Source organism: Pelobates fuscus, chromosome 5, assembly GCF_036172605.1.
Source record: "Pelobates fuscus isolate aPelFus1 chromosome 5, aPelFus1.pri, whole genome shotgun sequence".
In the NCBI taxonomy this organism is placed as follows: domain Eukaryota; kingdom Metazoa; phylum Chordata; class Amphibia; order Anura; family Pelobatidae; genus Pelobates; species Pelobates fuscus.
In genome coordinates, this window is record NC_086321.1 from 369,857,654 (window position 1) to 369,884,753 (window position 27,100).

The 27,100-nt window shown below is 43.4% G+C and overlaps 1 protein-coding gene across 1 annotated transcript in view; it reads left to right on the forward strand.

The window, feature by feature from the left end:
* Positions 1 to 26,260, forward strand: part of BPTF (bromodomain PHD finger transcription factor) — a 72,204-nt gene extending 45,944 nt beyond the window's left edge. The window contains exons 19-32 of the mRNA XM_063456142.1: positions 1,214 to 1,375; positions 1,462 to 1,613; positions 2,103 to 2,229; positions 3,857 to 4,068; positions 4,201 to 4,426; positions 4,681 to 5,648; positions 5,812 to 5,894; positions 16,142 to 16,367; positions 16,617 to 16,936; positions 21,791 to 21,964; positions 22,563 to 22,755; positions 23,055 to 23,139; positions 23,744 to 23,930; positions 24,506 to 26,260. Of these exons, the coding sequence (XP_063312212.1) occupies positions 1,214 to 1,375; positions 1,462 to 1,613; positions 2,103 to 2,229; positions 3,857 to 4,068; positions 4,201 to 4,426; positions 4,681 to 5,648; positions 5,812 to 5,894; positions 16,142 to 16,367; positions 16,617 to 16,936; positions 21,791 to 21,964; positions 22,563 to 22,755; positions 23,055 to 23,139; positions 23,744 to 23,930; positions 24,506 to 24,512 (3,122 nt within the window). The 3' untranslated portion in view covers positions 24,513 to 26,260. The remainder of the gene's footprint in view (positions 1 to 1,213; positions 1,376 to 1,461; positions 1,614 to 2,102; positions 2,230 to 3,856; positions 4,069 to 4,200; positions 4,427 to 4,680; positions 5,649 to 5,811; positions 5,895 to 16,141; positions 16,368 to 16,616; positions 16,937 to 21,790; positions 21,965 to 22,562; positions 22,756 to 23,054; positions 23,140 to 23,743; positions 23,931 to 24,505) is intronic.
* The last annotated feature ends 840 nt before the right edge of the window (positions 26,261 to 27,100 follow it).

Genomic DNA, 27,100 nt, shown 5'->3' on the forward strand with positions numbered 1-27,100 from the left:
GAACTCAGGACAAAATTTAGAAACTAGCATGGGTGTTTTGTGGTGGTTGTAAATGTATAACAGATTTTGGGGGTCAAAGTTAGAAAAAGTGTTTTGTTTTGTTTTTTTGTAAAAAATTTCATCATATAAAAAAAACAAAAAAAACATTTTTTTTCATAGTAAATGATATGATAAAAATAATGGTATCTTTAGAAAGACAATTTAATGGCAAGAAAAACGGTATATAATATGTGTGGGTACAGTAAACGAATAAGAGGAAAATTACAGCTAAACACAAACACCGCAGAAATTGAAAAACAGCCCTGGTCCTTAATGGTAAGAAAATTGAAAAACAGGCTGGTCACTAAGGGGTTAAAGATCCACTCCGGTCACCTTAACTAAATCTAAATCAGGTTGTTACGGTGCCCGGAGGCACCTGGGCACACTCTTACCTCAATGGCTTAAACCCCAAAGATTTCCACCAGCGCTGATCTCAATTTACCCTATTTGGCACCCTGTTACTGAATCTGAGTTACAGAAGGCACGGAGTACCACTGGGCAGGGGTGCTATTGATTGGCTAGGACAGTCATCTGATGCTCTAAGCCAATCAGTAAATCCCCATTCATACAAAAAGGTACACTCAGAAATACAGAACTTAGAACACCGAAGGTAGCAGTATATCTGGGTTACAGGACTCAATTTATACTTGCCACTAGCCTTTGGTGAAAACCAATTCTATATGCATAAAGTGGAGTTGCATTTGCTAAAAAAAAACATTTTCATCCATAGTGTCTCCAGACCAGGGTGGACCATTCCCAACATATCAATAATCATGAAAAAAGTTGGACCTGGCACAAAGAGGTGTTTTTGAGGCAGATTTATTGGAAAACCATACAATGGCTCTCACGTGATAAATACTCCTGTAGGAGCCGAAACTTTGTTGTTGTTTTTCCCATTAAATATACCTAAACACCATCTGTATGTGCCCGGTCCAACTTTCTTCGTGACCAGCCTTTGGCAAATCTAAATTAACTTCTGGTGAGTATGCCAAAGACAATCCAGGCTTGCAGTGGCAATTGACTTTTATGGTCTGGCTAGTAGCACAGGAGGTGAAATTTCAAGCTCTGATCAAATTAACCTTCCAGAAATGTAATCATTGCATGTTTTATGGATATTTCAGGAAAGTGTATATATCCTTCATGGTACCTCACTAATGATTTGTATATTTTCCAGCCTCAAGTACTGCTGTCACATCTGGCTCTACCATTGTTACTGCTGGCCAGACCTTCCAATTCACGGGAAGTCCTGTTACCATGGCTGGGAAAGTCCTTACTAAACTGCCTCTTTCAGCCAACAGCAAACTTGTGGCTGTGAACGTGCCAACAACTCAAGGAGGTTAGTGTGTGTATCCCTGAAAAGGCCGGGGCATCTTCTCCTATTTCTATTGGCTAAGCTAACTATACGTGTTTCTTGTCATGCAGGTGTAATGCAGGTTCAGCAGAAAGTATTGGGGATTATTCCATCCAATGCAGGAGGTCAACAAACCTACAGCACGTTCCAGCCTCGAACAGCGACTGTTTCCATCCGACCCAACAGTAATAATCCTGGGGTTACCACTGGAACCAATCAACAGGTACTGCTAAAAAAACATATTGATGAAAAAGGCATCTTTTATGACAATCGTCTTATGAAAACATTTGAAGAGAAACCTATAAAGAAGCGTAATAGTGCTGTTCTGCTACACTTGTTGAGAATTATAGAAATATAGATGGATAAAATGGATACTGAATTAAGCAGCTTAACAAAATATGTAATTACCTATTTGAATACTGAATAGATGTCTTGGTTATGAGCATACAAAACTAAAAGACAATTCTAAGTTAAATTTATCAAAGTGGGTTTCAGAACATTGACCCAGAATTGTTTTAGAGAAATAAGTCCCGTTGGCTTTCTCTCACAAATAAACATAATTGACGTATACAAAGTACTAAATAGGCAAATATCACTAGGTACAAGAGTATACAGTTAGCACTGTAACGTAGCTTAGAACCATCCCAACAGAAGTATTTGTATAACATGTCTCTCTACATATATAGTAGATCTGAGGTTGTCTCTTGTTCAGGTAATAACCGCTGGTGCGCAGATGAGACCAGGAATGACTGTTATCCGATCACCGCTGCAGCAGTCTTCAATAGGAAAGACAATTATTCGGACACCGCTGGTCGTTCAACAAGGAATCCTTCCTTCTGGTAATAGAAGTTCTTAAGTGCAAAAAAAAATCTTTTTTTCACTAGCAATATTTTGTGCATTGAGAAACATGGAAGTTGATCTGTGGTTTCTAATTACTTGTAATGTCTGCTGACTAAATTATGGGTGTTTAATTGATTTTCCTGAGCAGCAAAGATTTAAAGTTTCGTGATTGTTTTTTAATATATATAAATGTTTTACTTTTTCTTAACACACACTATTTAGAATTAGTTAATAATAAGTAAAAAATAAAACAGAAAAACTACAATCCTAGGGGGCATGTTCTCTTTAACATTTCCCAAGGCACTAGATATATCATTTTATTATATAATATTTCTTCATAGTGATGAATCATATTTTTATTACACCAGCAGCCCCTCCGTTGTAATTTTCAGAGGTCTGTAGGTGTTTTATTGTAACACCCACACACCTTTGCTGCTTTCTGTAAATGGCTCTGTTTGGGACTTTCCCCAAGGAAGGGCATCCTTTGTGCTGCCAACATGCTAGTTTGATTGCAAGCATGTGGGTGTCTGTGAGTTCCATACTCCCCGAATAGGCGCGAGGAACGCCTGCTGGGGGAGCAACACAATGACGGGGGGCAAAAGTTCTTTGTGGATGAGGGTACTCTTACTCCTCCTGTCACTTTCTACTTTGCATTAGACCCTGTGGGGTACGACCTACCTGTTTTTCGACGGCTTGCACTTACGACCAGCTCTTTAGTGTGCGGATTCGAAGGATTCCCCACGAGAGCTGCTCTGTTTATGGAATTTTCCCCGAGCATAGATTTCAGAGATTCCCTGCGCTAGTGAGCTGATCTATGTTCAGGGATGTTTCCCCGAACATAGATTTGCAGAATTCCCTGCGCTAGTGAATTGGTCTATGTTCAGGGGAATTTCCCTGAATGTAGACCTGCTATCTTGCACATGCTTGCTAGCACATCCTCACTTACCGACCGAGCTGTAAGAACGGAACACAGTCAGTCAGTCTGAGGATTGCCTGTACTCCAAAAACACTTAATTAAAGGGATACTATAGGCACCAAGATCACCTCTACTCAATGAAGTGGTCAGGGTGCCTTGTCCGTCTAGTTTTAACCCTGCAAATGGAAACATTTCCAGGTTTGAGATGCCTCTAGTGGCTGTGACACTAGCAGCCACTAAAGGCACTTCTGTGGAATTAAACTCTGCTGTTTTATTCCGTATCACACATGGCACTAGCCCTTCTATGCTTTCCTATGGAAAAGCACTGGATTGCCTGAGATCATCAAGATTTGTGATCGCCACAAATGAGTTGGGGTGACTGCATAGAGAGCAGCACAGCAATGGAGAAAAGGTGAATAAACTATCATTTTAATCTTTTTAACAAGATTTTGTATTCCTAAATCTATCGTGTCCCTTTAAGCTCAAATGGTATTTGGTGGTTTGAGTGCTTTAAAATTACTTCAGAAAAGCACATCATTTATGCAAAGCATTTTTGTTGGAATTGACTATGATTGAAGAGGACCACATATGTTGTAGTGATTATCAGGGTGCTTCGCTTCTGTTCAAAGAAATCTTCTATATCATATATATTTGTGCATCAAATTCGGGACACTGTATGCACTAATATCCCTCTTGTTTGCTCTTTGTAGGCCAACCACAGCAGGTTGTAACTCAGATCATTAGGGGCCAGGCTGTTTCTACCACAATGCCGGCTGGAACCCCTTTGTCAGCTGGCGGGCAGAAGATGAGCACAGCGGTGCAGCAAGCACAGCCACAAGCAACTGGTTCTCAGACTCCCCGACCTCAGCAGGGCCAGGTGAAACTGACAATGGCTCAGCTCACTCAGTTAACACAAGGCCAGGTAAAGAACCCTTCCACATAGCACACACAGATGTTTTTGTAAGTGGAGATTTGTTTACAAGAGGCATAATGACAGGCCCCAGTTGTTTAACTCTTCCCTTGTACTCTGATTGATATTATTGGTTTGTTTCAGGGTGGAAACCAAAGCCTAACTGTGGTGGTGCAAGGTCAAGGACAGACTACAGGTCAATTACAACTAATTCCCCAGGGCATGACGGTTATCCCAACTCCAGGACAGCAGTTAATGCAGGCTGCAATGCCAAATGGTACCATCCAGCGTTTTCTGTTTACCCCATTGCCGCCGTCATCGTGTTCTGCCAGCACAACCATGACCTCAACACACACTAGCACCACTCCAAGTAAGTCAGAGGGATTGCACACCAAGAGAGTTTGCAATATGTGTTTATAGATTGGCTGCATCACATATGTCATTATCGCTGATATGAGCAAATAGGCACAATATGTGTAAAACGAGTTAATAATCCAGTCACAAGAAAGAGAAAGAGGGGATGGATGTTACACATTTTATGGGGCTACCATATCAATATATATTTAACATGAAATCCAAAGAAAAATACCAATTACCTGGGATAATGTATCTGTTCCTTTGCAGCTTCCATGTCTTCTGAGCAGAAACCAGCATCACAAAGCCAGCTGCAGAGTAATCCAGTACCTCCACTGGGCCCATTACAGGCTCCATCCCGGTCTGAGAGTGCAGACCAATCACAATACCAAGCGCCGGCTCCCATGCAACCCCAGGTCCCTGCTCAGCCCCAGTCTCTTTCTCATGTCCAGCCACAGCTGCCCACAACATCTCATCCACAGGCAGATGCAAGTCCCGGTGTAGAGCAGCCACATCCACTTCCTGGCAGTCACCAATTGGTTCCAGAGACTCAGCAGAGCAGAGAAGTTCAGCCTGCAACATCTGTTGGCACCCAACCTTCTTCAGACGTCAAAAGCTCTGTCACTCAAGTGTCCATTCCGCAGGCTGCCACTCAGGTCTCTCTGCAAAACCAGCCTCAGCTTGTTAACCGACAACAGCCTCCAACCCTGTCGCAGACAGCAAGCCACAAACATTCTGTGCAGATGGCAGTGCCAGCTTCCTTCCAGATTCAAGCACCAGTACAGACTTCGCAGCTCCCAGCTTCAACTCTTCCTCAATCTCAGGCCCAAATCCAGACGTGTCAGACAGCAACCCAAGTCACTGTCCAATCTCCTTCTCGAGCTCAGCTTCATATCCAGCCGTCCCAGGCCCAAGTCATTACTGTACCACAGTTGCAGCAGCAGGTCCAGGTTGTCTCTCATTTACCACCACATGTGGTGGCTCAGCTGCAAGCCCAACAAGGTGGTATCCCTCAGCACATCAAGTTTCAAATCCCCTTCCAGATTCAGCAAGCTGGCTCCATGCAGACTCACCAAATCCAGAATGTGGTGACTGTGCAAGGGGCTAGCGTTCAGGAGCAGCTGCAAAGGATTCACCAACTCCAGGAGCAGCAGCAGCAGCAGAAGAAGAATAATCAGGAGGTGAAGCGAGAGCAAACCCTTCAGGGGTCCAGCCAGAGTGAAATCATCCAGAAACAGGTGGGCAGAGTTCCAGCGAACTTCTGGAATTGTATGAATACTAGGTGTTCATCTTTGTAGATGACTTAGGATAACTGGATATACTTTTAAGTAACCAGCTGAGCCCGATCTGTCTTATTGTGTGCTAGTGACAGTACTCACGTGTGTACCACTCTGACCACAGGTCGTCATGAAGCAGAATGCTGTTATAGAGCACCTGAAGCAGAAAAAGACTATGACCCCTGTGGAGAGAGAAGAGAACCAACGGTAAAAGATTGAACTCTTTAAACTTGTTACATTCTGACGCAAAGATCAATAGTGGCTAATGTTAACCGTCATACCAATCAATTGGAAACAAAAAAGAGGAGAATCTGTCCTTGAAAGTATATGTTAATATACGTTATGATATAAAAAGCAGTTAAAAGAGTGTCCTTTATTAGATAAAAAAGAAAAACTTAAACCATAAATAAAGGTAAGGGGAAGTGAGGTAAGACACACATGAGTGAGAAATATATATCAAACGGATAGATAAAGAAATGCTGCCTAAAAGGTACCTCAGTGGCAGCACACAATACAATATTTCAAGACACCTAAAAAGGTAAATACTTGCACAATGAATACCGATGCAACAGTGTATCCAAAGCAAGTCTATATCTATGACATATAGCTAATAGTTTGCTACATGAGAAGACAAATAGTAATTAGCAACAGTGTTCCAAGATACTAAAAGGGAATACAATAATCTGATTGGAACGTCAGATTTAGACCGATCTACCTCAAGAAAGATTATCTCATGAGATGAGTATGAGAGTATAATGCTAGTAGTGAGTCAAAGCTGGCGGGGCTTACTCGTCATGATAGAATTCGTGATAAATAGACGATCGTAAGGCTGCACATTCGCTCAGGCTGATACTGCTGTACACAAAACAAATGATACTTTGTGCCAGGAAGCTCCGTCAATATCGCACAACTACTCCCAAAAACCGACGCTCACACTGCGGGCAAGCCAAACTAGCTAATAATATGGGCGAAGTTGTGCAAGGGATATGTGACTAATACGGTAGATTAATTCAATACCGGGAGCTGCACAATCCAATCACCATAGCCCATATGTAGAGTTGGTAGCATTAACACTGTTAGAGCTAAAGACATGGCATAAAGTAGGTGGAATGGTGCCTTCATGGGAACCAGGTATAGTAAAGCAATGTCAGAAAAAGATCGAGAAGAGGTAACTATATATGCGATGTGGTTATAGTATACACGTCCATTGTCATTATAGTACGTGAGGTACCCTGATGGGTATTAGGATTCCCGTTCAAGTGCGAGAAGTACCCTGATCGGTATTAGGGTTCCCGTTCAACTGAGGCGACTATGTGCCGTCTAAATAACACAAATCCCCAGTCTGCTGTATGATAACGCAATTGGAGAGAGTAGTAGTGTCAGCAAGGAGATAGAGAAAAATTATGCCTGAGGAACAGGGATAGCCAAAGAAAATCGGGTAGGTGCCCAACCCGACGTGCGTTTCGCCTGTATTAAAGGCTCATCAGGGGGAAATTACTTACCAGATAGGTAAAGTTTAAAAAGCCCACTCACGGACCTCATTGGTTACCTGGAGGGTGAGGGGAGGAGCAAATATACGGTAGCCGAGAATGCTCAAAAGAGTGTTCCAAATCTAATCGATTAAAAATATTTAGTGCCACTCAGATCATGACATGGGAAGTAATATAATAATCCATTACACTGAAGATGTAGAGTGATAAAGATCAAGATATGTTCATAAGGACAATTAAATACTAGTGGATAAGAAAGTACATTCCTGAATAGCATATAACATTGGCAGATAGTAATATCCAAATTGCAACTTATCACATGCCACTTGTAAGGGATGGACAATGCAAAAAGGATTTTTTAACAAAGTAGATTTAGAAGAGGGTTAATGAGGATCACTGGGCTTGTGGAAAATTATGATTGTACTGTAAATAATGTAACTTAGCTTAATAATATTTGAAGTTTAAAGGGACAGGATTATACTGTCCTGTTGGAATTCATTTATCCATAACATCATGAGGTGTTGTCAGAAAGGCTTAGTAGTAAAAATTACTGGAGGGGTTTGTTCTAATAGTGTCGTGCAATCCCATAATGATAAATTCTTAATGTATGAATGGTGTGTAATTAAATTCCTCATTTAGACCGAGGGGGGACAGTGTCTTGAATGAAAAAATCCATTCCATTACTGGGTTGGATTGTCGCGCCCTCAGTCTCCTCCGCCCGGCTCGCTCTTTGTTGGGTGGGTGAGGGGATAAAAAAAAGGGGGCGGGGGGGCTGGGAAGGGGACAGGTGGGTGGGTAAATCTATGGGGAGAGGCACGGCGCGGGGTGGGGGTCCCCAGCAGCCAGCTCACTGCCTGGCCAAGTACAGAATCCAGTGGGTCCAGCATTGTTGATATTTCTCCATTTCGTCCCGTATGGCTGCCGTGAGTCTCTCCATCTCTTACAGCTATTCAACTTTATCCATCCATTATCGAAGTGTGGGAGTCTGTGTTGACTTCCATCTGCTTGGTATCAGTAGTTTTGCCGCATTGAGGAGATGTCTTGTCAAAGATCTTTTATACTGCGACAGGGGCTGCTGGGTGTGGTGGAGTAGCATCGGGAGCGGTTGGAATGGGAGGTCGGTGTCCAGCACCTCTCGAAGCGCCCCGTGGACCTCCCGCCAGAAGGGAGCTATCTTATCGCAGGACCACCATATATGGAGGTCTGTACCTTCTCGCTCCTCGCATCTCCAACATGTGTCTGACATCCGCAAGCATGCGGTGTAGCCGTTCTGGAGTGCGGTACCAACCGATAAGCAGTTTGTAATTTAGCTCTTGTAGTTTGGAGCACATGGAGCTTTGATGCGTTAGATTATATATTTTAGTCCACTGGGATGTGGTGAGCTCCAAGCCTGTCTCGCTCTTTCCCATCGTGTTGCATGTTTAGCGGGCTCCGCTGTCCGAAGCAGCATATACATGGTCGAGATCCCCCTAAAGAGCTGTGTCCCCGCGTCACAGTGCCTCTCAAATTCCGTTAGGGGCCTGTGAAATAGGCGTCTCCCCTGGTGGGCGTTATAGAATGCCTGAATCTGAAAATATCGGAACTGCTCCTGGCCCGTCGGGGTCTTATCTCCCAACAGATCGGGTAGTGATTTAAGTGATGTTGTGGTGCACCATTGATGTATGTGGGTCTTTGCTATACCTCCAAATGCGGCCACATCTTTGGGTGTGAGTCCTCCGGCTATCTCCGGGTTGTGGGTCACCGGCGTCATCGGTCCCGGCAGTGTGGTTAGTGCAACATTTGTCCGCACTGCACCCCAGATCTTTAGCGTGGCTCCAATGAGTGGGTGGGTGGGAGCCGGGGAGTTCTTCAATAGTTCAAATTTCCATACTTGTGCCGGGATCGTCCCCACCATCAGTGTCCTCTCCATATGAATCCAATGTTTGGGTGAGTGTGATATGTGCCATTCTACAATGCGTAGGAGATGTGTGGTTCTGTGATAGTCCCTCATAGAGGGGAGTCCAACCCCTCCCCGTTCCTTCGGTCTACGTAGCAGCGTCCTGCGGATCCTGGGTTGTTGGTTGCGCCATACGAACTTAGAAATATCGGAGTCTAGTTGTTGGAAAAAAGTTGCAGGCAGGCTGATCGGGATCATTTGAAATAAGTACAATAACCTGGGGAGGAGGTTCATTTTAATAGCATTTATCCTGCCAAACCAGGAAACACACAGCTTGGACCAGCGCTCCATGTCCGTCCTAAGGTTCCACAGGAGCGGGGCGAAGTTGTGGGCATATAGTTCGGACAGTATCTTCGGGAGCCATATTCCTAGGTATTTAAGTTTGGTGGTGCACCAGGTGAATTTGAATTGCGAGCGCAAATGGGCAAATGGGCTATGAGCATAGCTTCCGACTTGTCGGTGTTGAGCTTCAGATTCGATATCTGCCCATATTCCCGAAACGCTTTCAACAGGTTTGGGAGTGAGACCAGGGGGTTGCTAATGAAAAACAGCATATCGTCCGCGTATGCCGCTTTCTTGTGGGATGTGCCTTTTATTGTAAACCCAGAGATTCCCCCCTCCCGTCTGACCGCCCCCAGGAATGGTTCCAGGGAGAGGGCAAACAGAAGGGGGGAGAGCGGGCATCCCTGTCTCGTCCCGTTGCGGATTTGGAACGTTGGTGACAAGGACCCATTTATCCTGATCCTGGCGCTCGGAATCGTATACAGCGCCTTTATCCACTTCAGCAGGTAAGGGCCGAACCCCATCGCCTCAAGGGTGGCGGTCATATATTGCCAGTCTACGCGGTCAAAAGCCTTCTCCGCATCCGTGGACAGGAGAAGGGTCCGTTGTTTCAGGTGGTCCGCCACATGGATGATGTTCAATGCCCTGGTGGTTTTGTCCCGCGCCTCCCTTCCTGGGATGAAACCCACCTGATCTGGGTCCACCAGTTCGAGTAAAAGGCCCCGCAGGCGTGTGGCCAGGACTTTAGTGAAGAGCTTTAGGTCCGCGTTCAGGAGGGATATCGGCCTGTAGCTCGCGCAGTTAGATGGGTTTTTTTCCTTCTTTTGGTATGACCGCCACCGTTGCCGCCAGGGTGTCCCTAGGGAGCGTGTCCCCGTCTCGCAGGGAGTTGATGCCTTTTAGAAGTTGTGGCAGAAGCTCGTCGCCAAATTCCTTGAGATATCTAGCTGGGAGTCCGTCAGGGCCTGGTGCTTTGTTCAGCTTGGTGGACTTTAGTGCTGCTTGGAGCTCTAGGAGCGTGATGGGTGCCTCCAGCTCCTCCACGTCTGCGTCGTCCAGGGTTCTCGTCACATGTTGTTGCAGGTATGCCGTCATCCGCGTGATCCTTGTCCTTTCCTCCCCTGGGGATTCTCCGCGCTGTAGGTTGTACAGGTCAGAGTAGTAAGCATGTAATTCCGCCGTGATTTTGTCCGGCAGTTGCGTCTCCAGACCCTCTTTTGTTTTGATTTTAGTAATGTGGCTCATGCGTCTTTGTTTCTGAAGCAGTTTGACTTGGAGCCTTCCGCTTTGTTTGAATACTCCTAGAAAAAACGGCTAGATTTGCGAATCGTATGTTGAAGTTTTTGAGTTAGGAGCTCCTTCAGGGTCCGTTGTGCATCCAAGAGCGGCCTATAGGTGTCATCCGTTTGGTTGGTTTTGTGTGCTTCTTCCAGCTCTTCAACTTTGCGGATCAGGTGAGCCATGCGTGCCCTCTACTCTCTTTTCCGCTGCGTGCAGATCCGGATGAGGTGTCCCCGCACTACACATTTGTGCGCTTCCCAGATCGTCATCGGCGGTGTGTCCGGCGTGGCATTCTCGTTGAAGTATGTGGTGATTGCAGCGCGGAGGTCCGCCACCACGGGCACATCCGCGAGTAGGGATTAATTCATTCGCCATTGAAATTCTCTGGGCCTGTGCAGGGGGGATCTAATATGGATTGAGATGGGTGCGTGATCTGACCAGCACGCCGTCTTGATGTCCGCTGAAATGAGTGGAGGCAGGTACTCCTGAGCGATTAGGACATAATCTAATCTACTATAGCGTTGGTGGGCCGTGGAGAAGTAGGAATAGTCACGATCCGTCGGGTGGAGCACCCTCCAGCTGTCCATAAGTCCCGCGCTTTGCAGCTCCTCCTTGGTGTCCCGTAGGCTTTAGTGTGACATCGAGCTGGTACCCCTAGACGTGTCTAATCGGGGTTCCAGGGCCACATTTAGGTCCCCCGCTACAAGGAGCAGCCCCTCTCGGAACCTCTCCAATCTCTGTAGGGTACTCCTCAAAAAGCGATGTTGTCTAGTGTTGGGGGCGTAGATGTTTGCGAAGGTATATTTAGTGTCTGCGATCGTGCCTTTTAGGAATAGATAGCGCCCTCCTGGGTCTCTGCACGTCTCCATGCACTTAAACAGGATTGTTTTTGCGATCAAAATGGCGACTCCCGCTTTTTTGGCCAAGTTGTGATTTGCGAAGTATCCGATTGGGTATCTTGAGTCTCTGAGGGCCGGTTCCGCGCCTTCTTTGAAATGTGTCTCCTGTAGCATCGCGACGGAGACCTGGGACGCCGACAGCGAGCGCAGCAGGTGTGACCTCCGTTCAGGGGCGTTTAGGCCTCGTACATTGTGTGACCAAATGTGCAGCGGTGCCGGCGCAAACCCAGCCGCCGCAGAGCCACAGGGCCGCCCACGAGGGGGAGGGGAGCCCCGCCGTCACGCTGGGGGGAAGCGGAGGGGGAGAGGGGTGCTGGGGGAGCGGGAAAGGAGGGGAGGAGGGCAGGCCAAAGAAAGAACGGCCGGTAGCGCATGGTACGTCGGTAGGAGTCCACATCAGACTCAGCTGTTTTGGTCGGTCAGGCTCGTAAGGCTTCCCCTATGTGGGGACCCACCCGGGTGGGGGGGGGGGTGGTCGACAATTGGCGTCCACCCCCCTCCAGAGGTGTGAGTTTCTGTGATTTGGTGTCTGTGGCCGTGTAGTGCACGTTGCCCCCCTTTCAAGGGCAAGCCGCACTTCCCGTACCCGTGTAAGTTAGGCACCTGTCACTTGGGGTGCGCGCTGTCCGGCACAGTACAGTTGACGCTCTCCGACACGTGTCCCTGAATTGGAAACTATCCAGGAACAATGTGCCGAACTAAGTTAAATCGTAAGGTAAGAATTAGTATAAAGTATATAACCAGGTTATTTCCCAACTCGCCTCCCCGGTCTGGTTGACATGTGTTGCACTACAGTGTGATGGTCATTAGGGCTCGTGTGAGAATCAAACGTGTTGCGGTGTGATCACGTGGATATGGGTTTGAGGCCTCTTCGGCGAGCGGCTTGTCACCCACTGTGAGGCGTGTGTGTGCAGGTCTGTCTGGGTCTGTCAAGGGGGTCGGGACTCAAGCATCCGCCTTAGTGTTTGGTGCAAGTGTCTGAGTGTCATCCGTGTACCTCCCTGCAGTGCATCGGGGTCGGTTAGGAACTTGGTCTGGCGTCATTGGGCCCCTGGGTTGTCAGGTTGCGTTGTGGGTGGTCCCCATGGCTCTGGGAGAGGCTCTAGTTTCTAGCTCTGATTCCCCGTGTTCTGTGCCTATCCCCCGCCATGGCTACCCCTATCCCATGGGTCCCACTGCCCTCCTTAGTCATCTCTGCTATGTCCGATGTCCAGTGGGCTTGTGGTGAGCTGAGGGGAATCTAAGTCCACCCAGGGTCTCAATTTCTATGCGTTGCTATGCCATTCCTACCCTTCTACCTTGTACCAGCATCTGCCGCAGCCGTTTAAGCGTGTGGGGTGTGCATTGCCATCAGATGAAGGCGTCGTCGTCCCCCCCCCTTATGAAGGATCCACCATGACCCATTTCTGTGGATCCTGAAACCCCCCCTCCCCCTCCTCAGCAGTGCGTCCCATGGCAGGGTGTACCCCTCGGCCAGCAGCTTGGCATTCAGTCTCAGAGAGCATCCTACTCCTTATTTCCCTCTATTGTCCCCATCACATAGTGCCCCTCACTCCTCCCATATTGTGTCCAGTGTGCGGCCCCAGGTACCCTCCAGCCCCTGTCGGATGGTGGGTATGTGCCCCGTTGGCGTAGTGATCTCCGGGAGCCCCATTAATCCCCCACCCAAAGTGTCCGTTTCCCTCTCTCATAGTCCCTGACCCTCTGAGTCCTCCTGTATTCCTCTTGTAGGTCACTCACCGCTCGCCTGTGTTTCTCCCATCTCCAATAGCCGCCTTTTCCTCTGCGTCCGCTGGGCCTCCCCATCTTTGCTGTGGTTGGGTCGACCTGTTCGGTTGCATGCCTGTTGGGTGCATTGGTGCCAGTGGGTCTCTTCTCGCTGCCAGTGCCTCTTCAGTGATCCAATTTCGTATTCGAATCGGTGGGAGGCTCAGTGCTCTCAGGAAGCCTGGGATATCATCTGGCCACCGTGCTGTCACTCAGTTGTTGCCTTTTTTTGATTGAAGGCTGAAAGGGAAACCCCAGCGGTAAACAATTTGTTTGTCTCGAAGTGCACTTGTGAGCGGGCGCAGGGCCCTCCGGGCATCCAGCGTCAGCGGGGACATGTCCTGGAATAGGGAGACATCCGCGTCGCGGAATCTGACCACCGCCGTTGCTCTGGCGGCTCCCATGATTTGCTCCTTGATCTCTCCGTCTCCTAGGCAGCAGATGACATCCCTCGGGTACCCGTCCTGTCGCGGGGGGCCCAGCGCTCTGTGCCCGCAGAAGGCGGATCTCTGTAGGTGCCTCGGCTCCAAGTATTTGCCAGATCAGCGCTTCTAGTATGGCGGGCAGCAGGGCCGCGTCAGCCTCAGGTAAGCCACGTACGCGTATATTATTGCTCCTGCTGCGGTTTTTTAAATCTTCGACCTGTCTTCTAAGTGTCATCAGCAGGGTGCCTTGGCGGATGACTGCCACCTCCGTGGCATGGTGTTGTTGCAAGCTCTCTTGAGCCACCACTTTGTCCATTCTTCCTTCTAGTGCAGTGAGATCCGTGCGCAGGCCCACTAATTCCTCATGGAGGGCTGCACGTAGTTCCTGAGCCAGCCTGCCGTTATCTGCTTTTGTCAGCACGCTGTTTGATATCCTGGCTAGCTCAGTCCGTATCAGAGCAAACTCATTGGGCTGGTCTCCCTCTAGCTGCGATGTTCCCGTGCTCCGGAGTGGAGGGCGCCATCTTTTCTGCAGGCCGTGCGTCTCTCACCTCGGGTTGCGATGCTACATACCTGTCCGTCGCCAGGGTCCCGGGCATCGACTGCTTTCTGTTGCGGACCATCTGAGTACGGTAGTGCGCTATTTTGTAGCTTTATTTCGGCCAGGGACGCGGAGTTCGGAGTTTAAGAGTCTTGCTCCATGCTCGTCCAGGCCACGCCCTCCTCCAATCAGATTATTGTATTCCCCTTTTAATATCTTGGAACACCGTTGCTAATTACTATTTGTCTTCTCATGTAGCAAACTATTAGCTATATGTCATAGATATAGACTTGCTTTGGATACACTGTTGCATCGGTATTCATTGTGCAAGTATTTACCTTTTTAGGTGTCTTGAAATATTGTATTGTGTGCTGCCACTGAGGTACCTTTTAGGCAGCATTTCTTTATCTATCCGTTTGATATATATTTCTCACTCGTGTGTGTCTTACCTCACTTCCCCTTACCTTTATATATGGTTTAAGTTTTTCTTCTTTTTTATCTAATAAAGGACACTCTTTTAACTGCTTTTTCTATCTTAACGTATATTAACATATACTTTCAAGGACAGATTCTCCTCTTTTTTTGTTTCCAATTAATCTCATTAGGGTTACCCCCTTTTCTGTCCTTTTGGACTGCTTTTGGCCAACCATTCTCTATCTATCATACCAATCAAGACACACACACACACAGCATTAACATACGCAAAGCATGAACTTTTTATAGACTCTAATAATATCAGACTTATCACTATACCATTTTATTGTTTTCATTTATTTGCAGATGGTTTTAATTGGCTTTTTCTTTGTGTGTTTGCGGTTTACTCTCTTAGCTATAAAAGTCTTGGCTGTTGCTTGAACAGTTCTATACAAGTTATTATGTGCGTATACGAATGGAGGTCAAGGCAGTGCTTTTTGTGCACTGCAACGGTTTCTGCACGTTGTAATCATTTCTCAGCTTTCTGTTGTAGACAACCAACAACTGCAATCCAGAGTGTGACGTTACACGCAGTAGTTGTTTTTGTTTGTTTTCAAGCAATGGAGTAAACACTGTATTCTGAAAGGGAGGGCCAATTAATGGGGGCTTGTGGACCAAAATGATAAAAAAAAGAATCTCCAATTCTAACTGTAACTAAACATCCATATTGTGCCAAACGTGTATCTGGATAGACTTGTTGGCTGAATTTTCCAAGTTTATATACACCTTTTAATGTCGCCTTTCTGTATTTTACATAAATTTGTGATACGTCTATTTTAAGAAAGGTGACATGTTTATTAGAGTTTTCCTTATAACTGGTCCTTTATAGACAACTGTCTCATCAAAACTATTTTTCACAAAAAAAATAATAATTTCATAAACTTTGAAAGGAAATAGATTTAAACATTTTTTTTTTTTAAATGAGGTATCGGTATATTAAAAAAAAAAAAATTAAAAATTAGAAAAACATCCCTTAAGTATTAGTATAAACTACCTTTAGTATAAGACAGGATCCTTCAGCCATAAACACGCAGCTTTGGTTGGACATTGTTTGAAAAGTTATTCTCTATGGTCTTCCCAAGCCGTATATTGCTGAAAGACCACATCATGTGCAAAAAGGTAGGGATGCTTTTGTCTCATTTAAAAAAAAAAAAAATCATAGAATGCATTTTCTTTTAAAACTTTATGAAAAAAATTCTAATATCTCAAGTAGTTTTGAGGAGACCGTTGTCCTATGATGCATCAATAAGGGTAATTTGAAAGCACAGTCTTATATGCGTAGATACCATTTGAGCCTGCATTGATTTTGGAGCCATGCATTTAACCCTTTCAATGCTTGTTTCCATTACCGTTTCTCAGAATGATCGTTTGCAATCAGGTGATGAAGTATATTTTGGACAAAATTGATAAGGAGGAAAAACAGGCTGCGAAAAAGCGGAAGCGAGAGGAGAGTGTAGAGCAGAAAAAGAGTAAGCAGAATGCCAGCAAGCTTTCCGCCCTGCTCTTCAAACACAAAGAGGCCCTGAAAGCCGAAATCCTAAAGAAAAGGGCCCTTCTAGACAAAGAGCTTCAAATAGAGGTGCAGGTAGGTTACACCCTGAAAGATTCCAGTCTGAGCTTATCTGCTGGACTGTTTACTAAACTGAGAATTCAAAGGTATTTGTAGCAGAACTAGAAGCATAGCTGACTAAAATAGTTTTTCTAGCGCTGCTATTTCTACCTTTTAATTTGAATTTCTCTTTCAATTCTTTATTGAATAGCCCCTTTAGCGTAATTTGACATGTATTTGTCTCCCCTCCACGTTGTAATGTTTTTAATGGGGTCCATTCTACAGGAAGAACTTAAGAAAGATCTGACCAAGATTAAAAAGGAAAAGGAGAAGGCACAGGCCGCAGCTGCGGCTGCGGCTGCTGCTGCGCCTGCTCCTCCCCCTGTGCCGCCACCTCCACCTCCTCCCCCACCACCGCAGAACGTGACAACCCCCACTTCTCCAACAGCTGGCTCGGCAGCTTCACAAAAGAGGAGGAGAGAGGAGGAGAAAGAGCCGGCACCTTCCAAATCCAAGAAAAAGAAAATGATTTCCACTACCTCAAAGGAGAATAAAAAGGACACAAAGATTTACTGCATCTGCAAGACGCCGTACGATGAATCTAAGTAAGTGAAACACCTCTTATACTGTGCCAGGTGTAAGTGGGTCTTCTTCGATCAGGCTTAGTGCACGTGCTAAAGAGTCTTTATCAACGTGTTGTTTATAGTGACGGTGTAAAGATATTTAGCTTCTCTGCCCTTGACTAACCCATTCCTGCTATATTCTTTCTACTTTTGGGTGATGCCACTAACCCCTGACCCCTAGCTGCAAAATAACGTAACATCAATGAGTGAACTTGCCAGGGTGTTTTGATTCTTCTTGCCACAACGGTGGAGTTTCACAAATTTATTTGGGGGTGTCTGTCAGTAGGTACACTAAGGGCATAAGTACTTTTTGTAAGACTGACATTGGTGACGTATCCTGTCTTAAGCAGTCACTATGCTACGTTTTAGCCAATATATAACTATGATCCATTATTCTATGTTCAGCTTTTTTCTGCAGTATTGGGTACACACGTTTGCAACATTACTGTACTTTGTACAGTGGGAACGTTCTAATTGCAAGACACAGACATAAGTGTTTGCAATAATATGTCAGCAAGGCAATCAAGGTGTATAGATATATACACTTCTGTGTGAGTTTGACATTTTTGTTGAAGGAACACTCTGGGGATTAACTTTGTCTATTCTTTCACTCTTCATAAACAATCCAATTTCCAAAGAAATAAGTGCTTATATAAAGGTGCTAAGTAGCATCAGAGAGCTTGAGAGTACTCCTCCAGAGTACATAAGCCGCAAAACAAAGCAGAAAGTGATGCTTCTCCCAGAGAAGCGGTGACACATGTGCCTTGCCTCACAATGCTTCTCAACGAGAAGCATTCTACTTACCTTATCATCAGAACTGACAAACTCCCAGCGAGTGGAGCTCCAGCAAAGGACCCTCTCACTGCAGCAGAGCAGTGGGTGGCCAATATTGTTACTGGAGCTTAAAACATTCCAATGTTACAAATAAAGGTTGCATTGCATTGGGAAACTTTTGTCTTTATTAATTACAATATATTATCCTTTACCTTGGCTTTTAAAGTAAGAGATTTTTTCTCCTGCCCAGTTTCTACATTAACTTCAGTATTCAGCTCATTAGAGGCCTTTCCCAGAATGCCTTGTTTGTGCAGAACTATGGCAGTAAAATTGTGGAATTTGATGCACAGACACCGATATTATTGCTCCTTTTGGTTTTATAGAAGCGCTTTTTTTTTTTTTTTGTGGTTTTCACTTCTTTCATGTGAAATGTTTGCCAAGCTTTTTGCTCTTTGTGTTGTTGTGACCCAGCTTCCTCTGTGGATCATTCAAATTTCTCTCCAAATTCCACTTTCAGTGTTTTATATTGTTCCTGCATTTAACTATTGCAATATATTTATATGCCTTTTCCCACAAGGATGGTCACTCAGAAGTATTAACATTGTGCATTTATATATGAGGGAGAATGGTTGTTTTTCTTGTAATTTAAAGGACACTCTGTACACCATAACCACTACAACTGGTTGTAGTGGTTATGGTGCTGTGAGTCTCTGCGTGCAATTCCTCTGTTTTTTGTCGGATTGTTTTAAGCAGTGTGTTGCTTAATTTATATCGATTAGCTACATGCTCACTGATTGAAAAAAAGGCTGTTCATTGAGATTGTTCAAGGTAAGTAAAGTTAGGGTTATCCTACGAGTTTGGGTTTGGTGATGTGCTACAACACCAGGAGTTCTGAATTGTATGGTTTATTTTAGTAGTAAAAACAATCTCATTTTATTTGGGGTGTAAGTTACATTTTAGGTTAGAATTATGTTTTCATTTTCACTTATGAGATTTGAGGTTAGTATAAATAAATCCCTAAACCCAACCTAAAATACTGTTACCAGTACCAGAAGAGTCCCAGTCGAATTTCAAACTGTTTGAAAATGGTTTCACAAAAACCAGAGGGATGGCACCTATTTTTTACCATAACCAAAAAATAAGCTGAAGTGGTTATGTTTACACTGTTTCTTAATTATGTAGCAGGAGTGTTCTAAAATCCATTATGTTACTTTGCCTGATATTTTTATGTTTTGTACAATGTGGTGCAGAGAAGCCCATCATTACCCTATTACTTGCAAACTAACACAGTTTTGTAACTACTGCTGTAAATCAGATCAATTCTGTTAGGAGATAATGGTCACAGAAAAGGTAAGTGAGACTCTGTTCATAAGTCATTACCATGTGTGCCTCTGACTCCTCTGTCGCGTCTCCCAATGCCACTGATCCAGACCAGCATCCTCGCACACCCTCATTCTCGTCCTGCTTGTGTATAGCAATCTCATGGTGTACATGATTGTTCCGTTGGATGTTGTTTCAGTGTTTGAGTTGTCTTTTAATCTGGTGGGTTGCAGTCTGTAGGGTTTTTTGTACAAATTCCATGCTTGCTCTGACTGATGCTAGAGGTCCGGCATCTAACCAAATTAGAGTTTTTATCTAAATGTAGATACTGAAGAGGCCAGAGCTGGTTTGGTTATAATTACAGCTGATAACGTGTAGAGTGCTTTAGTAACAGTGGGAATTGTGTTATTGACGTTTAAAGTCAATAATTGCCCAGGGTGAAGGTTTCTCTTGGTACATCTCTACCTTTAAGCCTCGTTTTCTATACTCTCTGATTTTCAGTCCTGTTTGTTGAAATTCTTTAGGGTCTGTGTGTATCTTAGAAGCCATAAGTACACAGTTGGGCCTATAAGTGCAACAAGTGCAACTCTGTAGATAGTTTCTTGTTGCTTTAAAACATGATTGCCAATAAGGAGATGCCCACCTCTTGTCATACTTCAACTCCCACAGTGCTTCACCAGTCTTAAAGGGACACTACACACACATGAAGTGCTTTGTGTTAGGATATGTGCATTTTAATTGCAATTTGTAAAATAGCTGATTTCTATTTAAGAAATAAACACTTTTGTAAATAATTGTAAAAACATCTACCTGGCTGTCACTGAGACAGCCAGAGACGTTATCTTCCCTATTCTGTTGGCTCCACGGAGCTTACAAAAGTAGCAGGCGCTCTGTACTAGAGCACACCGGCCTTCTTCTCTAAGTCAAGTGAGCATTGTTCATTTGACATCTGCAACCCTGCCTGCGTTGCATGCTTGCGGCTCGAAATCGATGGTCACTGAAAGACTGCTATTGAAAAAGGGGGGGGGCTTGCAAAGGCTGCAAACAAAATCTATAGCTTTAGCAAGTGGTTTTTAGATAATACCCCAATGAAAAGTACATAAATAAATTCATGCATGTTTGCATTGGGGGTGTATCTACTAAATAATAAAGGACAGTAATAATCATGGGTATCGCCATTTTGACCCTTAATAGTTTGAACTAGGGAAATTACACTTTAATTCCTGTCACTAAAGCCTTCTTTGTAAAAGTCTCTTATAAAGAAGCTGGATGTTTAGCTTTTGCCACTCCAAGACGTGAATTTCATTCAGTGCCTAGAGGATCATCCTGGAACGTCACTACAATTTTCAAGCCCTCGAAGTACTGATAATTCTCAGTTACCGAGAGCCCAAAGTGTCAGTAGCCAATACGAAAGTATGGTTTACCGAAATGTCTCCCAGTGTTCTATCAGAGGAAAAGTTTGTTTGAACTATGTGATGATACTAAATGCTCCATCTTCCTTCAAAAGTTTGGGGTTTCTTAGTGTTTTGTTGTTTCGTATTGTATTTTTTGTTTTGTTTATAATTAAAAAATCTTTAGAACTAATGTAAAGATTAGCAGGACCTGTACGGATGTTTTTCTTGTTGCTCTTAGTGAAATTCCATTTACATTATATGCAGAGCTTTTAGTGTCATTCCATTTAGGTTATACGTGTAGTTAAGTTAGCTTAATGTATGGGTAAAATGTTCCCAGTCATTTGGAAGTGAGGTTACTGTGTGTGACTTTCCATGTCTGCTGCTACACCTGTGTTTGTGCTTTCTGTCATAGTCCATTCATATACAGCTGATATATGTTTTAGACTAGAGGGCCTGGTGTCATCTTCCAAATATAGCGTGTATTCTAAGCCCCATTCAGGTTAACCCTAATGTTGGCTCCCCATAGGGTAGCATTTAGCCATCCATTTCACTGTGCTTTGTGTTGGTTCGAGTCCCTTATTAACCCATATCTTGCCATTGCAGCATGGTGTGAATTTTTGTTGGAGAAAATTCCTTCCATTCATGGTTACTAGGAAGTTTAGCTTCTTTTTTGTAAAGTCACAGGCTCAGTGCCCTTCAGGCAGCGGTCTATACTTAATATCCCTACACTCAGGTTGGTCACATCACCTATATTCCTTTGGATACAATGTCTGAGTACAGGTGGAAATTTAACCCCTTAAGGACCAGTGCTACAATCTGCCAGCATCACACACACTTTGGCCAGGAAAGACCTTGGATATCCGATTTAGAAAAAACATGCAGTTTAAGAGCCAATTGTTCCCTAAAAGGTTAGAATGGATTTATCATTGGTCCTCCAGTGGTTAAAAGAACGTTCTGAGCGGAATTTACACTATACATTAACAGTCCCCGGAAGGCAGATTCCCCAGATGGCTTACAATTACAACTTTTGTGATGATTTGCCATTCTAGAGGATAGCATAACATCCTGGTGGTTGTAGTTCTATATCTGGGGATCTGCCTTTTGGACATTCTCGCTATAGGGTATGAGAGCTACCATAAAGCACCTGACCTCTCGATAAAGTAGATGTTCTGAGTGACCCCCTGTACCCATGAAGGAAGCTGTGGGATGCTCATATATTGACTGTTTGTTATTGATTTGTATAGAATGTTATAGGCCAGTAGTGGGCTGTGAAACACGGCAGGGGGTGTATTGCCTTGGATGTATGAAATGACAATTACTTTGTCATTTTATTGTGAATATATTTTAGGTTCTATATTGGCTGTGAGCTTTGTGCCAACTGGTTTCATGGAGAATGTGTTGGCATCACAGAGAAGGAAGCAAAGAAAGTGGATGTGTACATCTGTAATGATTGTAAACGGTCACAAGAGGGCAGCAGTGAGGAGTTGTATTGTATCTGCAGAACGCCTTATGATGATTCGCAGTGAGTTCTGTTGAACTTTTATACTAACTAGGCCGTGCATTGCTCTGACTTTAGCTCTATGCAGCACATTGTACACATGCTTATTATTGCTGCTTTGTCCAGCTCTCTTCCTGCTCAGACCCTTTCATTAGTTCAAAATCCCTATTAATCTTGCACCTTAAAGAGCATGCCAAAAATCTCTGGACACTCCCCGTGCCACAGGAAACCGTGCTTGAGCTAGTGCTTTGCTGCCCCTCTGTGGTAGGGGGAGTCCTAAAAGTGATCTCATATCTATTAATTGCTACACGTTGCATGAAATGGGTTTTAATCCCCCCTATTATTTCCTTGGTTAGGAATTCAACTCTCGAACAGGTTTTCTGTGGCTTGTAGCATTTATTGGCTCGCTCTGGCAATCTATAATACAGCCCAATGTTGGGCTATCTCTGTGTAGCTGATTTTACACAAGTTAATCCCTCTGTAGTCTAGTAAACTTCCATAGAGGTGAGCTTTATGGTGGTTTAATTGGGGATAGGCTCTGTCTCTTGTGCTGCATATTTTGTGGTATTTTCTCCTGTTGTGGTGCTAGTGTGTAACCTTATTTTTATGTTGGGGTGAATAGATTTTACATCGGATGCGATCGCTGCCAGAACTGGTATCATGGTCGATGCGTTGGCATTTTGCAAAGTGAGGCCGAGTACATTGACGAATATGTCTGCCCAGAATGCCAGTCAACAGAAGATGCCATGACTGTCCTCACCCCTCTAACAGACAAGGATTACGAGGGGTTAAAACGAGTCCTGCGTTCTTTACAGGTATGGTAAGATTACACAATCCCCAATGAATGAATGTAATTGACAGTCTGATCTTCTTTCTTACAGTGAATCTCACTCCATTGTTGTATACTTTTGATGGATGTTCAGCTAGTATAACATGCCAACAAAAATAATGTTTAATGTATGACAAAACTAATCAAATAGTTGGAGCACAGAATGTCCCTTTTCATGGTTATTGCACTGTTTATGGCTAGTCACCCAAAATCGGCCTTTTGTTTGCAGCCTGTACAGTGCTGAATTATTGTAGTTAAGTCTGTGTATTTTGCTTTATCCCACAGGCTCATAAAATGGCATGGCCATTCTTAGAGGCAGTGGATCCTGAAGATGCCCCAGATTATTACAGAGTGATTAAGGAACCAATGGGTAAGTATCCAATATGTAGAATGCTGTTGCATTAATTTACTCAAACGTTTTTTATAATGTATTAAGGCCATCTATAAAGTGAAGAAACTGGGAGCCTGTACCAATTCTGACTTATTGTAATGGTACAGTCAGCTGAGTTTGAACAAAGAAATTCTGGTAAAGTTCATTAAATATCATTTTAAAAGAACAATCTGTGAGACAGTGTTTACCCCCCCCCACACACACACACACAGACAGAGAGTTGCCACCCTTTGCTTGCCTGCTAGTAGGTTCATTTATCAGTTCATTTATCGTTCCTGGTGGTCGGAGAGGTCAAGGGATAGTTTTATTTCCCAGAGTAAAAAAGCCCCTGTTCCCGAACGGTTCAATAACCGCGTCAGACTGAGGGTTTATGACACACTAGGCATTGTCTCAGCAAAGACAGGACTGCAGATGTTTATGGCTAATTTAATTTTCTCCCTTGAACTCAGATGAGGCTGTTCAGATTTCACTTCTCATTGCCGCTCTGACTACCCTCTGATGTTTCAAGTAGGTTTTTAGGTTGAGAAAAACTAAAATGACAAATGTTTTTTTTTTTTTTTTTCCTTCCTTTGCGGTTTTAAAGATCTGTCTACGATAGAAGAAAGGACACGAAGCCGTTCCTACAAGAAGCTAACGGAGTTTGTCGCTGACATGACCAAAATATTCGATAACTGTCGTTACTACAACCCCCGAGACTCCACTTTCTGTCAAAGTGCAGAGGTTTTGGAATCGTTTTTTGTACAGAAACTGAAAGCTTTCAAGGCGAGCAGGTGAGTCTCTTAACCGGTTAGAAAATGCAAGGTTATTACCAGACTCTGGAAAGAAAAGGATCTGCATATTTATTTATCTATTTTAGAATTCCTCTATGATCGCGTGGCCGTTTCTCACTGCCCTTTTATTCTTTCTATTTCTTATTAATTATTGTTTTCAGGGGAATATGTCACCAGCAATGAATATGTGTGGAACATGCTAGTCAATCTTTGCATCTGCTAAATAGCCTAATGCGGGCAATCCTTCTTCTGATCTCTGCAATTGTTTATTTGCTCTGTTTATAACAGTTTCTTGTTACTTGTGGTTCTTGCTTTTCTTGCCATGTTAAAGGGTGGGTGCTCTTAACTACAATATTCACTATCTGCTAACGCTCCTGATATATCCAATAAGCAGGTTTAATATGAATTGTTTAGCATGAAACGTTATTTGTGAACATGTTTGTGAGACCCTCTTTGTACATGAAGTCAGTGTTTGCATGTGTCGCAGCCTGGCCGCAATCTGTTTGCTTATTTCACAGCATGACGTGCTCCATATTGTGTCCATTCACGCTGCTCATGTCTCTCTTTTCTTGCAGATTGTGATAATTTTAATCTGGCCCTTTTAACTGGACTTGCAGCTGGATGTGGGATGTTCTCTCCATTGTTTTTTTTGTTTTTCCTTTACCTTTTGGCTTTTATTTTATTTTTCTTGGCATTGTTGGAAACGCCACTCCACCCCCACTCCCTTCACTCACCATTTCTCCAGCCATTACATGCTCCACACATTGTCCTGATTGGCCAGATACTGGCGCCAATGCTATAGTTCGAGCTTGCGTTACTGTACTAAGGACCTTGGGTTAAGTGCCTGAATTTGTATTTTAATGTATAGACCACGTGTAGTTTCTCCAAAAAAAGAAAAACTGGCTTGGTGACCTAGACCTGACTGCAAATGTACATGATCACTGTAAAATTATATATTTTTGTATATATATATTGTATAATTTGCTTGAAACATTAATCATTGTGAATGTCTCACGATCTCCATGAAATAGTAAAAGAAAGTTCTACTTTAAAAATGTTGATGTATTACTATTTTTTTTCTTTTTTTCTAATTTTATTTATATATGTAAATTCCTCACCAAAGGTGTAAATTGCAAAACAAAATTGGTAGACTGAGTGCATTTATATGTCCCATTGTCGCTAATTGATGTCTCTAATGTTCAAAATGTTGCTTAAATGAAAGTACCACGTCCCATGATCATTCTATGCTCATGCCACTGTATCAATTCTTTTACAGGCTTGCTTTCTCACTTAGTACAGCGCAGGTCTCACAGCATCCCTGTTTTATGCTTGTGTTGGCGTGTTTCTTAAAGGACCTTTTTAATTGCCTTTTTGTTTATTGTATACAGGTCACATAACAACAAGCTACAGTCTGCATCTTAAAAACACAGCGTGCAAAGGTAACGCACAGACAGCACGATCTGGTTATCAAAATGTTTCATTGGGGGAACCAGATTTTTGTTTGGTTAATCTGACAAACCATGGAACAATATTCGGTTGTCCATCTTGTTCAACTAGAAGTTCTGGCCTTTTTTTTGTCCAAAGGACAAATGAGAGAAATAACAGATCGGAAAACATGGGGTCAGAGGGACTATAATAAAAATTTTAAAAAATGTTAATTAAAAAAAAAAATTATCCTTTGGGCGAAAGCAGGAAAATCCCATGGGATAAAGAGGACAATGAGATGGAGTAGAAGTCACTCCATGAAAAAATTGCCACGTCTGTTCTTCAGTGAAGAAGCTGGTTTAAAGTCCACACAAATTACTTTGACTGTATTTATTTATTTGTTGGAAAAGACATTTTTTTTATCTCTACCCTCATTCGTCGACTAATTATTTTTTCTTATTAAAAAAAAATTATAAAAAAATAAATCAAAGGACAAAAAAAATGTAAAAAAAAAAAAGTCGGCTATTACCCAACATTCGTCCTGTCTTTTAACATAATTCCTGTAAGTCAATGTACAAGGCCTGTCTTTTCTTTCTATGAAAGGAACTGATATCTGTACACATGCGCACACTCAAAAACAGGCGAGTCAGCTGAGTTTGTTAGTGATGGAAACAAATAAATGAATCTTGCATTTAAAAAACAAAAAAAATGTAAACTGCCACACTGAGGACTACAGACTGTTGGCTTAAAGTGAAACTCTGCTGTGCTCCTGGTCGATGAGTGAACCCCGATTTGAAGGTATCTTGTTTGTAAAACATTTGTCAAATTTAATTTTTTTTTTCCTTTTTGTATTAAACTGCGAAATATGGATGTTATATGAAACAAATAAATGGAGATGAATTATTCTCCCTAGAGGAGTTTGTGTATATAAACTGATCTGATAGGATCTAGAATGTGTGTTTTCTGTTTATGCAGTTCATTTGGTGGTTTTTATATTGATTTGTTTGATTTGGGGGCAGGGAAGTGGTTAAAAAAAGGATTTGTCATCACATTTTGGCTGCCACAAATCCTGATTGCTATGAACTTGAAGAAATTAAAGGGACAAAACCAATTTAAGCTTAAAGGAACACTATAGTCACCTAAATTACATTAGCTAAATAAAGCAGTTTTAGTGTATAGATCATTCCCCTGCAATTTCACTGCTCAATTCACTGTTATTTAGGAGTTAAATCACTTTGTTTCTGTTTATGCAGCCCTAGCCACACCTCCCCTGGCTATGATTGACAGAGCCTGCATGGAAAAAAAACTGGTTTCACTTTCAAAAGATGTAATTTACCTTAAATAATTGTATCTCAATCTCTAAATTGAACTTTAATCACATACAGGAGGCTCTTGCAGGGTCTAGCAAGCTATTAACATAGCAGGGGATAAGAAAATCTTAATTAAACAGAACTTGCAATAAAGAAAGCCTAAATAGGGCTCTGTTTACAGGAAGTGTTTAGGGAAGGCTGTGCAAGTAACATGCAGGGAGGTGTGACTAGGGTTCATAAACAAAGGGATTTAACTCCTAAATGGCAGAGGATTGAGCAATGAGGCTGCAGTGGCATGATCTATACACCAAAACTGCTTCATTAAGCTAAAGTTGTTCAGGTGACTATAGTGTCCCTTTAATGAAGCGGTTTTGGTGTATAGATCATGCCCAGTCTCACCATTCAATGCTGTGCCGTTTAGGAGTTAAATCACTT